Here is a 13,876-nt window from a genome sequence, read left to right as displayed (position 1 = left end):
CTAAAATGAATGTATGTGGCATGTTTAGGTCAAGTACTTGTGCTTGAATAGCTATTGTCTATTTGATTCTGTGGGTCAAGGAAACCCCAGACATCCTTGTGGAAGTTAGGTCCCCTGCAAATGAGGAATAGTAAAGTTTCATTATTTTATCACAATGGCAGACAATTAAGAATCTTTTCTAATCATAGGTTTCACTACCCATCTGTGTACAGTCATAATCATATCTAATTAAAATTTTCTCATATGGGGTTCCTGGGACAAAATCTCAAACCTTGACATGAAATATTTTTTATGATCGATATACAACATGGTTTAAAAATAAATTCTATACAGATTGTCTTCACATTATAATAGTCAGAAAACATATATGGAAATATATTTAAACAAAATATATTTAATGCGACAATTTTTTATATTTACATATATTGTTAATATATATGTTCAAATATATTTTACATATGGAAATATATTTAAACAAAATATATTTAATGTGCCAATTTTTAATATTTACATATATTGTTAAAATAAATGTTAAAAATATTTTACATATAGAAATATATTTAAACAAAATATATTTAATGTGCCAATTTTTAATATTTACATATATTGTTAAAATATATGTTAAAAATATATTTTACATATGGAAATATATTTAAACAAAATATATTTAATGTGCCAATTTTTAATATTTACATATATTGTTAAAATATATGTTAAAAATATATTTTACATATGGAAATATATTTAAACAAAATATATTTCATGTGCCAATTTTTAATATTTACATATATTGTTAAAATAGATGTTAAAAATATATTTTACATATATTTCTTTTCAGTGTGGGATGGCATATAAAATGTATAAAGTATGTATTCCATGTTAATAAAATGTGTGTGTGTGTGTGTGTATGTGTGCTGCTCTATTAGTCAGAATCAGGATGATGTAAGTTAGAAGCTGTGCTTCTGGAGCATTAGTGAATATATGTGAAGCTACATTTAGCCACTATCTACATGTGCCCCAATTTCAAAACCTATGGTGTCTCTGTATAAGCTGCTTTGGAGCTACCTGAAGTGAATTTTCTCACTATAAACGACAAGCCCACTGATGCTCCGACACCTGTCATTGAGAAGCTTCTGTCACTATCCTTCATAAAATAATATTTTTGTATTTGTTTGTGTTTTATGAAGGATATTTTTGATACTGTGTTCTGTTGGCCAATCAAAACATGGGCTAAAATGGAAATATTTACAAAACTCCAGAAAGTGAACTATCCCTTTAGGTGCTCAATTGAAGTTTCTGATTGGCTAAAGAATCCACACACCTAGTTACCTAGGCCTAAATTGGACTGAAAGGAAACCTAAAAAACCTGCAGACACCACAAGCCTTCAGGATAGGGCTTTGGATCTCTGTCACTTCTCAACACTTCAGTTATGATGTAACACCTTCCCATGTCATAGACATTAAAACTGGAGGATTCATTCATTTGCAATTAAATGATTACAAGCGAGTGACCTTTTACAGAAAATGTGGCATGTTAGTTAACAATAATGATTTGTTCTAAAGTGCTTTTTCCTTCACTTTAAGGACAATTATTAGACATTAAGACAGCATGATATAAGGCCATTCATTCATTTTTACATTAATTCCCAATTACATGTCTACTCAGGGCACATTGGACTCCCATTTGTAAGGGTCTGAGCAATCCAGTTATTAGACTTTAAAACACAATGTAACAATTCAGGTACCCTGTTTATATAATTCAAAGGTGAAAATGCAACAAAACGTGTGGTGTTGTATTAGCTGTACATAATAATTCAAGTCTAGAAAAGTGTCCTTTTGTGAAAACAAATCATACAATTAATAAAAATGTATCAATATTTCAGATGCATTCAGCCAAACCAATATCAAAAACTGTCCTACTATTACTATGTGTAAGAATTGCAGTATTTTTTTTTTAAAAAAAAAGGAAAAGTCCAAACCACCCCTATCATTGTATCTTTTTGCTTTATTCTGACAGGTAGAAGGCAGAGAAGGTAACATAGAGAAGGGATTACAGCTCAAAAGGTGCCATGGCAGGGGATCAAACCCATACGCACAAGGCAGGACCAAGCGGCCAAAACCGGGCTGCATTTCTAAAGCTCACTTCCTTGTCTTGTTGAGAGACATTGCTCACAAGTGCCAGTGCGGCTGGCACCAGCATAGGTGTCAATGCTAACAATACGGTAAAAATACAATGTCAATAATTTTTTTCCCCACAAGAAGTCGTCGCAATAGGTGTTTTTTCTTTGTCTAATGTCTCCACATGTGGCGATAATTTATTGTGCTATTTGGACAAGACAGTAATACTTGGACGAATTAGGGACAGTTTGCGTCACAACCAAGTCACTGTATCTCACATGCTTAGTGGATGAGACTTCATGTCCCTACTGCTCAGTATTACACAGAAACACAAGCACATGATTCCACTTTGTCCGACATGGCGGCGCTCACAAACTACACTTCCTGGGTTTCAAAACTCTTTTCACCGAGACTTAAGGAGAGACAATGGGTGACGTCACAGTGACTTTGTCCATATTTCTCTACAGTCTATGGGCAGGATTCGTATATGCTTTGAGAATTGGCCACCTTATAGACAGCACCACACATCAAGAATTGTAATCTGAAGATGGCATACACTGTTAAATTCTCTGAAAATTATTATAGAGGGAACTAACTGACATGTCTATATGTTTTTTCTCTCTAAATGTTTCTATAGGCAACCTGCATCATTAGGTAAAAAAACTGTGGCCAGAAATACGCCAAAATTAGCCCTTGACCTCAACTTATTAATCCACGCAAGTGTTGTTTTCTTCTTCACAAACATTTTAGCAATTTAATGTTGATTGCTGAACACAACAAATATAGTCAAATGAAAGGTCCATTCTGACGGTCATAATAGCCAAAAGTCAGCATTCATAAATATTTGAAGTATTTTATTTGTAATTTATCAAGTTAAAGTTTTGTACTTTTGCTATTATGGAACTCTATGATCTTTTCAGTTAGGCCTTTTCCCCATTTTTCCATAGCTCATTCAGCCTCTTAACTTAAAGACATGTTGACTACATTCAATCACCACCGTTACATCAGACTCAAAAGTTACTTTGATTTGATCAAAAAGACTTTTCTGCTACAGGTCTCCAGATCTAGTAAATAGCAGGAAAATTAAAGTTTTGTAAAAAAAAAAAAAATAAATAAATAAAATAAATAAATAAAAATAAAAAATAAATAAATGTCTCAAAAAGCAGACAGACAGGCTTGGATTCAATAAAAATCACTCTTTTTCTCTGCCTCAGAACTGAAATGCATATATTATTGCTTCTTCACAATCAATTGGTAAGTTCAACAATTATCAAAACGAACAACTTACTAAACACTAAATCACTATAAAATAAAAAAAATTCAAAGAACCACTTTGAATAGAAATGTTGCTTTTTTAAGTTTCTCGATCAATAAGATTTTTAAAATATTTTTTTTATTTTATTTTACCTTAATTTATCCAGACTGGTTGACTGAAAACTAATTTCTATCAAACTGGGTAGAGACTGGAAGAGACTGAGCAGCCAATCAGATGTAGGGCGAGATTGTGTGGCCAGATGGAGACAGCCAGTTTCATGTGAATTCTGGTAACTTTGGAAATTATAATCAAAATTATAAAGGCTTTACAAAGTTTTAGCCATAAAGGTACATTTAGAATTTGCTAACTTATGCACATTTAGTTAATATGCCTAATTCGACATGGGAATCTTACATGGGATCATACATGTGTACTGCATATAAGTTCCAGGGAGGAATCCAGACATGTATTGTAGTTTCTTTGACAATGGGAATGCAAAAATAACTCAAGACTGTATGTACAGCGCAATACAAGCACCCCTGTCCAGGAAGTCATTGTTTACTGGGTTGGAAGTGACCTCATCACCTCATCGCCTCCTCATTTGTGGCAGATAGGCTTATATTTATATGGGTGTGTGTATGGGGGGGGGGGGGGGTGTGAAAATCCAAGTCATCTGTCTTGCCATGGAGTGGGGAACTAAAGAACGAGTATTGATCTTCTGAGTGCCTACCTACCACTAACTTTTGAATAATTTATGGATGTGATGCTGGGCATCTGTCATGTTCCCTGGTGGAGCTGAGATGCAATGATGGTATGAAAGACCAGAGCGATAACATTCTGTAAGAAAGGAAATAAAGATTCACGGCAGAAGACATGCAGCCTCGGAAAGCAGAAGGGTTTTTTTCAAGTGGTGCATGACACAGTGCTCAAATGAAAATGGATAAATAAAGAGCACTACAACACTTGTCTTCAAAATGGTTTTGTTGTAAGATGTATGATTAAATTAAATGTATGCTTCTCATTTATTTAGAGTATATTCTTTTTAAAAAAGGAGCGTTGCCTACAGGGCTCCTCTACTCTCCACGTTCCTCATGTAAAAAAACAAACAAACAGCAAGAAACCCCACCCTACCCCCAGTGTGGGCCATAATGAATGCCTGTTCACAGAGAATATATTATGAGGAATACAAAAACAAATTCCAGCATGATAGAGCGGAAAAATCACTCAGAAGGAAAAAAAGGCTTCCTCTTATTGGAACTGTAATGCCCAATGACATGGTTTTCAATAAACCCTATACACTCAGTGGCCATTTCATTATGTACACCTGCTCATTATCACAAACAGCCTGCTCCTCCAAAGTGGCTGCAACTCAATATATAAAATACGCAGACTTTGACCGTGATGACTGTTGGTGCTAGACGTGGTGGTTCCAGCATCTCAGAAACAGCTGCCCTCCTAGGATTTTCATGCAGTACAGTCTCTACAGTTTACAGAGATTTGTGTAATGAACGAAAAACATTCAGTGAGTGACAGTTCTGTGGGCAAAAACACCTTGTTACTGAGACAGATAAGAGGAGAATGGGCAGACTCATTCAAGTCAGCAGAAAAGCCATGAATGCTCAAATAACAGCTTTTTACAACAGTGGCGTGCAGAAGGGCATCTCTGAATGCAGAGATGCAGGCTGTAGATCCCTGGATTTGGGTGCCAGAGCAGACCCTGAGCCTGTCTGCTCTGACTGAGAGACGCAATAATGACCCCACAAGCAACTCCATCATATTGGACATCCACGGCTGGTGGGGCCCGTCTGGAGCAACGAGCAGGACCCTGGCCCTCGATGCCTTTATCCTCATCAGAACTGCTAACAAGAAAGGAAATGGAGGGAAAGCACATAGCAGAACCTGAGGCCACCAGTTTGCCAAGGTGTCAATGCCTAGCGTCCCATTGGGGCCCACCAGGGAATACCACAGGGGGCAAGGAGTGGTTTCTTGAGTAGCAAAGAGGTCTACTTGAGCTTTCCCAAAGCGAAACTAAATGGCCTGCACAATGGTGAGGCACAGACACCATTCCCCTGGTCTGGGGCTGCAGTTACTTGCTTCTCTACAGTAAATTGGGAAAAGCTCTCCATAAAGACATTGGTCCTCTGTGGTGACAGAGAAGTTTTCATCAAAACCAAATTCAGCACCAACCTGTGATACATCACTGTTCTCGAGTGGACAACGCAGCTTTTTTCCTGTTTAGGGTCAAGCCCAATTTCAGCAGATGGACCAGTACCTTTCTGTATTGCTACTAGTCTGTTCCTCTGTAGGAGCACAAATTACCCAATCATCAAGGTAATTTGCGATGTGGATGCCCTGACGTCAGAGAGGGATTAGAGCTGTATTCATGCACTTTGTAAATGAGCAAGGGACTAGAGCCAGGCTAAAAGGGAGAACTTTGTACTCGAACGCATTGGCTTCAAAGAAAAAACAGAGGTACTTCCTGTGGGAATGTGAAAATATGCATCGGTTAAGTCTACAGTAGCGAACCAGATACCGCGCCGGATGGATGAGAGGAGATACGAGAGGCGGAGCATCCGGAAAAGACTGGAATTTAAAGAAAACGTTGAACCCTTTTAGACTCAGGATGGGACAAAAGCCCTTGTCCTTCTTTGGTATGAGGAAATAAAAATCTATCTTGGCCACTTCCAAGGTGTAAAAAGTGTTGTGACGGCTGATGAAAGAGCCTGAGAATACATGTATGTACCTTTTATTTATTATGAATGTGACTTTTTTACATTTTGTTTTTCATTACCCTAGCAGATTTAAACCATGCCCCGCATGCATATGCATCGCAATGCTATCCCTTTCTTATATTTGTTTGTTCTTGGAAAATCAATCAAGAGTTGTTAACAAAAAGAAAAAAAGAGCCTGAGAACTGGCTTTGTCCCTCAGCAAGGTGGGAATGACACCCAGAAAACAGGGAGTTTTGGTCTTGAATTGGGAACCCAAGAATATCGGGTTCATTGGTGCCAGTAAGAAATGGCAGGGAAAAGACTTCACAAACTTAGGTTAACTGAAGGCGTGCCTGCCTGTGTAGTTAAATGCCTTGAATTGACTTATTTCAGATGTCTTTTGTAAACTACAGTGGTTTCTTTCATATAAAATGTTACCAAAAGGTCACCCACCAAAGTTGCTGGTTAGAGTGAGTAAGTTACACACCACTACCAAATTCTACCCACATTTGTCGGGTGGCAGATGTTAATGTCAAGCCCTATATATGGGCGTCACGGTGGTACAGTGGGTAGCACTGTCACCTCGCAGCAAGAAGGTTGTGGGTTCGAATCGCTGCTTTCTGTGTGGAGTTTTTATGTTCTCCCCATGCCCACGTGGGTTTTGTCCGAGTACTTCGGTTTCCTCCCACAGTCCAAAGACATGCAGGTAGGCCTCTTGGAGACTCTAAATTGCCCATAAGTATGAGTGAATGGTGTGTGTGCCCTGTGATAGATTTGTGGCCTGTCCAGGGTGGAATCCTGCCTCTTGCCTAATGCATGCTGGGTTAGGCTCCAGCATCCCCGGCGACCCTACCCAGGATAAGCTGCTATAGATAATGGATGCATCTGTTTACGTACGCACCAAAAGTATGACCATGGTAGAGTGACATTTGTTATTTATGCTAAAGGCATTTAGATATGAGACAAAGGTACAGACAATCTGCTCTCATTTCTTGGTACTTACATGCATGCATGCATTACCATTTTGCAGAAACAGCTGTTTTAATGCTGAGTCCCATTTTCAGCTGTGTAAAAGTTAACAGATTAAAATAAAAGTAAATCAAAGCAATAAAGTCTAATATTTAGTTGCACAGCCCTTAATGCAATAACGGCATCAATTTTACAACCCATAGACATCACAAATCATTTGGTATCTTCTTTTGAAATCTTTCCTTTCCATGCCGCCAATGCAGCCACTTTTCTTTATTCTGGGGGGTTTCTGTCTTCAGTCACCTCTTCAGCAAGTGAAATGCATACTTGAATGGATTTAAATCAGGTGACTGACCTGGCCAGTCCAAAATTTTCCATTTTTTCCCAATAATTAATTCTTTGGTTGCATAGGCAGTGCATTTGGAGTCATTGTCTTTTTGTCGGATGAAGCCCTGGCTGAAGAGTTTGACAAATTTCTTTGTAATTAGTCACACAAAATGTGTCTGTACAGTTTCAAACTCATTCTACTGTGGCCATCCTCCATTATATGATCAATAAATATGAGAGGGCCTGTTCCAGAAGTGGCCATACATGCGCGAGCTGTGACGCTACCTCCTCTTTAGATCACGGGCAGTTCCTTCCTTTCTCCACACTCTTGGATTTCCATTAGTTTCGTTAAGGTCTATTTTGGTCTCATCTGTCCATAAAACTTTGTTCCAGAACTGTTCTGGCTCACCTGTATTTTTTTTGGCAAATTCTAATTCGGCCTTTTGATTCTTGCTGCTGATAAGAGGTCTGCATCTTGCAGGGCCAATAATTCTGCTCTCAAAGTATTCTACATTATGTTGGTTTGTGATATTTTCACCCCTGTCCCCTGGAGACTGATGGTGATATCACTGACCATGGATTTAAGTTTTTTCTTCACAACTCTCAGGATTTGTCTGTCATCAACCGTGTTCCTTGGCTGACCTATACAGTGTTCATTTATGATTCCACCAGTGGTTTCTTTCTTTTTCAAGACTTTCCACATGGCTGTACTTGATATTTCTATACTATCCTTCTCAACCCTTAAGTCACCCATATTCAGGCCTGCATAGGTTTATTTGTCTTCATTGCATTTTGTACACTGAAATTTTCAATCAGTCTGGTCACACAATATACAGTTTGAAAGAGTTAAAACTCACGGTTCTATCTCTATAAACTATTTTACAATGCCAATGTTTTACTGACAATAATACCTCATTTTGTAACATGTGGGGAGGCAAAACAGGTTTGGGGGTCCTCCCCTTCTATGCATATTTGAAATGGAGATGATTTGAATCAAGGTTAAAGGTATCCTTATCATGGCAAGGGTCCTATGAACAAAATCCACAGAAGTTTTGAGTCCCAAAAACGTGCTAACTCCAAGAAACATAGATAGAATGGCCACTGTATACTTAGCAATACTCCAGAGGAATTATCATTGTTGTCCATTTTACCCTGACATACAAGACAACAGTACTGTTTGTTAATACTACAGACCATATGTTACTATCTTTGGTTTATAGCCTATATACACTCTGGAACAAGATGAGCCCACCTACAAGGTTCTCTGACCAGCACTGGCCAAGCAGTCTCGCAGCTAGCAACGACGTGACATGGAGAGCATAACTTCTTCTCAGTACATAGCCAGACAATGCCAAGCTATTATAGTGATGACTGAGAAGCATTTCAGCCAATGAAATTACATTTTTAACAGTGTATATTTTTTTAGGCTTGCATAAAAGTCCAGACATTGTTTCTCCTGCATACACAAACCATAACATTTTTCAGTACGCAAAGGCAAAAAAGCTCTGGAGACTTTCTACCTAATAAGGTTGTTGTTTTACAACAAAAAATGATTTTGCAATATCTAAGTCTAAACAGGAGACTCTGCATTTGGAGGCCTTGAAAGAAATCACTCGTCTGAGTGAATGTTTCTGGGGAGGACAGTGAAAACAGCTTTGATTCCACAGCCGAGGGCATGTTCAATGAAGAGCTGGATCGCATTTTATTTCAGCGAGTATCTAAATACATTCTCAAAATATTTTTACTATTATTCAATATGGTTATAAAGAGTAGCCCTGATTTTCAATAATAAATATAGCATGTGAAATTGTGGCATGTGTTTGACATGTTGATGGTGGTGGGATATTTGACTAAAACTTCAATCCATGGACCACAATCAATGGATTATTAAACTAGACAGGTGTGGTTATTTTCTACAATCTTCCAGATCTGCTAGAGGTGGCAAGGGGAAAGCGGGTGGGGGGGCGGGGGCGAGAGTTCAGAAAAAACAATGCAGAATATACATTTTTGGTTGTATTGTCATCAAGTTTGAACCAGAATTTGTCCAGTGTTTTCTGTGACTCCATTGTGTTTCTAAGCTGAACAGGCAGAGCCTCAAACGTCTGTAAAAAAATCTTTTAGGTGAGAAATAAGCTTCCACTTACACTGTGTCTGAGCTTCTGTTACTTTGTTTCAGTAATATTTAGAGTAATTATGCCTGTAGTCAAAAGGTTTCAAGTATTTTAACCACTTCATTATTTGTCATTTCCAGGCGTGTTTTAAAAAGGGGGCATTACAGAAGGGGTTAATGAAATTTCTGTCCTCTCAACATACAGATCAGTTGTTCTCAGCCAGTTAGTGCTTTGGTCTTCGTGATGGTGTATGCCTCTGACTCCAAGTGGAGTCTCCACATAATGAAATTATGAAATCAAAGGCTAAAACCAAGACTAGACACTTACTGCTTTTTTATGTGTGCATAATCCGTGCAAAAGGAAACACCTGAGCAATAGTGACTTACTAAACAGTCATCTATTAACTTACATCTGCAGACCTGAAAATGTGGGGACTCAAGATGAAAGCAGACGTTTCCGTAAAATGGTAAAACATATACGCATGCAAATACCATGAAACAAAAGCGGATTGCCTGTAACTTCGTCACATATTCATCTTTCAAGCTCAAATCCAAAAGTATATAGCAAAAAAATTATTATAATAATTCACTCTACTGTTCCCATATATTTTGAGGACAATGCAGATACATCACACAACAAACTGTATGGTTCTGAAGCCAAGAAGCCTTGTACAGTCTAAAGTTCTTTCAGTTGGGGTACAGCTTCTGGGGAAAACCAGCCTGCTAACATTTTCAGGGGATATGGACTCGACACCAACTTACAATTGACAAATCAACATCTGTCAATTGACACAAATAAAAATGTAATTTTTTTATTCAAGCACAATTTGGCAAATCCAGTGGTGAGGAGAAATGAACATGCTAAACTGTATTTGTGAAGAAAAAAATCACATTTCAAGTGAATTATGAGTCAAGCCATTTGCAATCTCCTGTACAGTAACATCCAAGAGTTTGAAAAGTATCATCAGATGTATGCCATACTGTACAAAAGGGCTCTACTGATTCTATACTGATTTAAAATTCCTTTAAATTGTGTTTTCATTTTGGGTGCTTTTCTCTTTGCCCGCAAGACTCACTCACCTCTGACTGGCTCCGATGCGTCACATGGTTACCTGGCCTAATCAGACGAGACTGCACCTTGTGCACAAAGAGAAAAACAACACACTCTGCCCTGAATGCAACTGAAAGATTACACTGGCAAAATCATTAACAGCTGGTCAGGTTCAAAACAGCTGACTCCTGGCTTGCTACTGTAGCTTTATCTGTTTACTTGGTACAATTGAAAAAGGAAGGTTTTTGTATGACCTCAGGCAATTAGTTGCTTACAGTATATATCCCTGGAGGTCTGGCAGGCATGTATTTGCTTACTGTGGTAAAACCTGTTTAGTGGTCGAGAGGGTAGGTTTGGGGAGATAGAATGAGAAATATAGTAGACCAATGAAAAGAGCAAATCAGACACATGTCAGAGAAAATGAGAGATAACTTCCACAAGATATCAAAACCAAACTTGCACACAGTTTGCAACTATATCTTCAATCAATTATTTAGCAATTATTTTTCAACCATGCAATCACTAAAGGACTACTTGGATTTGTAGCTATGCCAAGGCTGGTTTATTAACAAACAGTCCAAAGCTGTACTTTTTCTCAACAGAATTAACAAAGCTGATCCTTATGAAAATAAGAGATAATCTTATTAATTTCCCTGCTTAGATATGAAAGGATGAGCAGATATGTTTGCAAGTCATTATTTGCTTGGAAAAAAGGTTGATGTTTCACTCTGTGCTAAGGGAATAAACAGCAGGTCTTTATTACGTTTATATTTTTAAAAATAAGTTTTCTGGAGCCATCAAATTATATAATTAATTAAATGCACAATTTTCACATTTTAATCTTGGATACACTACATTACTTATATAAATCTAAACATCAAATCTCAAAAACCGAAAAATATAGCCAATTTACAGAAATGAAATAAAAAACATAAATCTGGCCTACAAATATATCAGCAAGACAGGAGACACATATTTCAAGCCAGCTGAGAAATCAAGATAGCTGACAATCATGAAACCACATAGCCTATATTATTGTCCCATGTTGTAAATGACTAGAATTTAAATATGCTCATAGGTTGTATGTGTACACTAGTCGCTCTGCTACACATATTATGTAGTAAATACACTTAAAATGCTGTACAGGATAAGGAAGAACCGACCGACCCCAGTACAGACTATTTGTCTACATGTAAATGCACTTTCAATTATCTGTTTTACAATAGATTACTTTTTGGTTAATATATCTTGAAAGCCGGACTTTACACAGTAGCTCCACAAGCATACGCGCACCGCCCCCCCCCGCGCGCACGCACACACACACAGGCACATCTACATACAGATTTAAATAAAAACTCAGAACTGTTAAGAACGTTTCATGTATGTAGTTCCCAACATTGTATTGCAGCAGCAGTATTTTATAGTTGTATTTTTATATTTATTTTTTAAATAGGAAGTGTAACTGTATCCCTGGCCCTGATGCAGACTGACTACGCCAGCCGCATATGGTACCGCCGTATATGAGAAGTTGGCCTATGTGATACATTTCTTATGGAATGGGGTAAATCATAGGCTGACATGTTGCGTCATTACAGGAAACCATATTCCTATACCTGTAACTTATAAGTCCGAAGTAGCTATAAAGTACGCCATTTGAAAGCATCGTGAATGATCAACCCTATTGTCCTGTTTCCACACTCGTCGTAAACCATATGAATCCCAAATGCTTGAGTAAATATACAATGAATTAGCTATCAAAAGTCGCACAACTAACGCTTCTGCGAAACTAGTGCCATTTAATTCCATCGGAGGGGGGTCCCGGGATCGTTCGAACAGCAATGTGCTTTGTCATTCAGGTCGGTGATGTGTTGGATGTTTGTCATAAATGCTTTATATTTTACCACACACACAACTTTGTTCAACAAGCCAAAAATCGTTGTTGCTTTCAGTGCTAAACTCTTTCGTCTTTTCAAGGTAGCTCCATCTCCCTGCGCTTATTATGCGCATACGAACACTTAAAAATTATCGTACGCGTAATAATTTATGTTAATGGATTGATTTGCGATACGTAGGCTACACATAGTAAGACTAAATGACTTACACAATTACGCCTGTGACAATCACACTACAGCAGCTTTTATGAAAGGAAATCTGGAAATTTTGCACTGAATGAGACTTTGAATCTATTGCTTTAACTTTGAATACATGGTTGAGAAGCAACTGCTTAATCTGAAATTGCATGCTGTCATTAATGATCGAATCAGACAGACATGCGGTCGGCGGGTTTGGGGATTCATAATGATATTATTCCAATGCAGGCTATAAACCTACTAGCCCTATGTTGGTCGACTAATAGGCCTCTGTACTACAATCAAATCATCAACTGACTTTAAAATGTGCATGTGGCTGGAAAATGAAGACTATTTACACGATTTTATCTCATGCAGATGCATTAAAAATACGTTGTATATGCCGAGGGGTGGGAAGGAAAATCACCTGCGCATAAAATGCAACGTTATAATGACGCCTATGTATCGACCCCCTCTGCAGGCCTTGCTGGAAATATCATACAACGATGACAGTGTTGCGCCGAGAATATTTCCCAAGCTAAATATTTTCAGTTTATACAACTTAACTATTTCTGGGCGGTAATTGCCGAACCGAGGCGTTTACCAACTGGACATGATGATGCTATAAGAGACACGTTTGACATTTCCCTTTATTTATATTACTTACTGCGTTCCAGAGATCCCCCCTTCCACTGTTGTTAGCCAGTTATAGCAGTATTCCTTATGCGTAGCCTGACAGTCGCCGCTGCCGTTGCTAGCTCTTGCGCTGTGTAGCGGTTGGGAAGCAGCTCGGCAAGGTTGCCAGATTTACGACGCACTGACTTATCATTGTCGAATCATCCTCTTGAAGCATTTTCTCATGTGTGTTAAATAAATTATAATATGATATAGGCCTACTTAAATATTTTTGTATCATTCTAAAGTAATTATGATTTATTATTCTAAATTAATGTAGCAGGCCATGTTTGACATAGGCACATTGGTTCCAGTTGTAATTAAGTACTTGAAGTAATTAGTAGCCTGTATTTGAAACATCACCCCTGCATTTTCTCAGCACTGACTGTGGAAAGATAGTGACATAATGACAGGTGTACATCTGGGAAGTTATCTGGTGCCAAAGTTATGCGCTGACTGGAGTGTGATTTTAAGTTCATAAAATGGTGGATGGGATTCATGCTGGAGGTGAGAGAATAAAATTAATTCCACGTAATTGTGTGTATCCCTTGAAATTGGTGAATCTTTGCAACCATCATCACTAAACCAATT

At 37.9% G+C, this 13,876-nt stretch overlaps 1 protein-coding gene across 8 annotated transcripts in view; it reads right to left on the bottom strand.

Annotated features, from left to right (window-relative positions):
- LOC135254212 (microtubule-associated protein RP/EB family member 3-like) overlaps positions 1-13,419 on the bottom strand; it is a 28,076-nt gene extending 14,657 nt beyond the window's left edge. Inside the window, exons 1-4 of one of the 8 annotated variants that reach the window (XM_064334336.1) lie at positions 13,278-13,414; positions 10,571-10,627; positions 4,108-5,229; positions 38-114 (exon numbers count right to left, since the gene is read on the bottom strand). Coding sequence is in view for 3 of the 8 variants with exons in the window: in XM_064334362.1 (XP_064190432.1) it covers positions 4,108-4,147 (40 nt within the window). In the remaining 5 variants the exon portion in view is untranslated. Of the gene's footprint in view, positions 1-37; positions 115-4,107; positions 5,233-10,570; positions 10,628-13,277 lie in introns of all 8 variants that reach the window. The other 7 variants (XM_064334362.1, XM_064334319.1, XM_064334308.1 and 4 more) reach the window with 7 other exon arrangements.
- Positions 13,420-13,876: the final 457 nt, after the last annotated feature.

The sequence above is a fragment of the Anguilla rostrata genome, chromosome 1 (genome assembly GCF_018555375.3).
Source record: "Anguilla rostrata isolate EN2019 chromosome 1, ASM1855537v3, whole genome shotgun sequence".
NCBI classification, from domain to species: domain Eukaryota; kingdom Metazoa; phylum Chordata; class Actinopteri; order Anguilliformes; family Anguillidae; genus Anguilla; species Anguilla rostrata.
The sequence above is the reverse complement of the archived record's forward strand: the minus strand, read 5'-3'. Positions and strand labels throughout refer to the sequence as shown.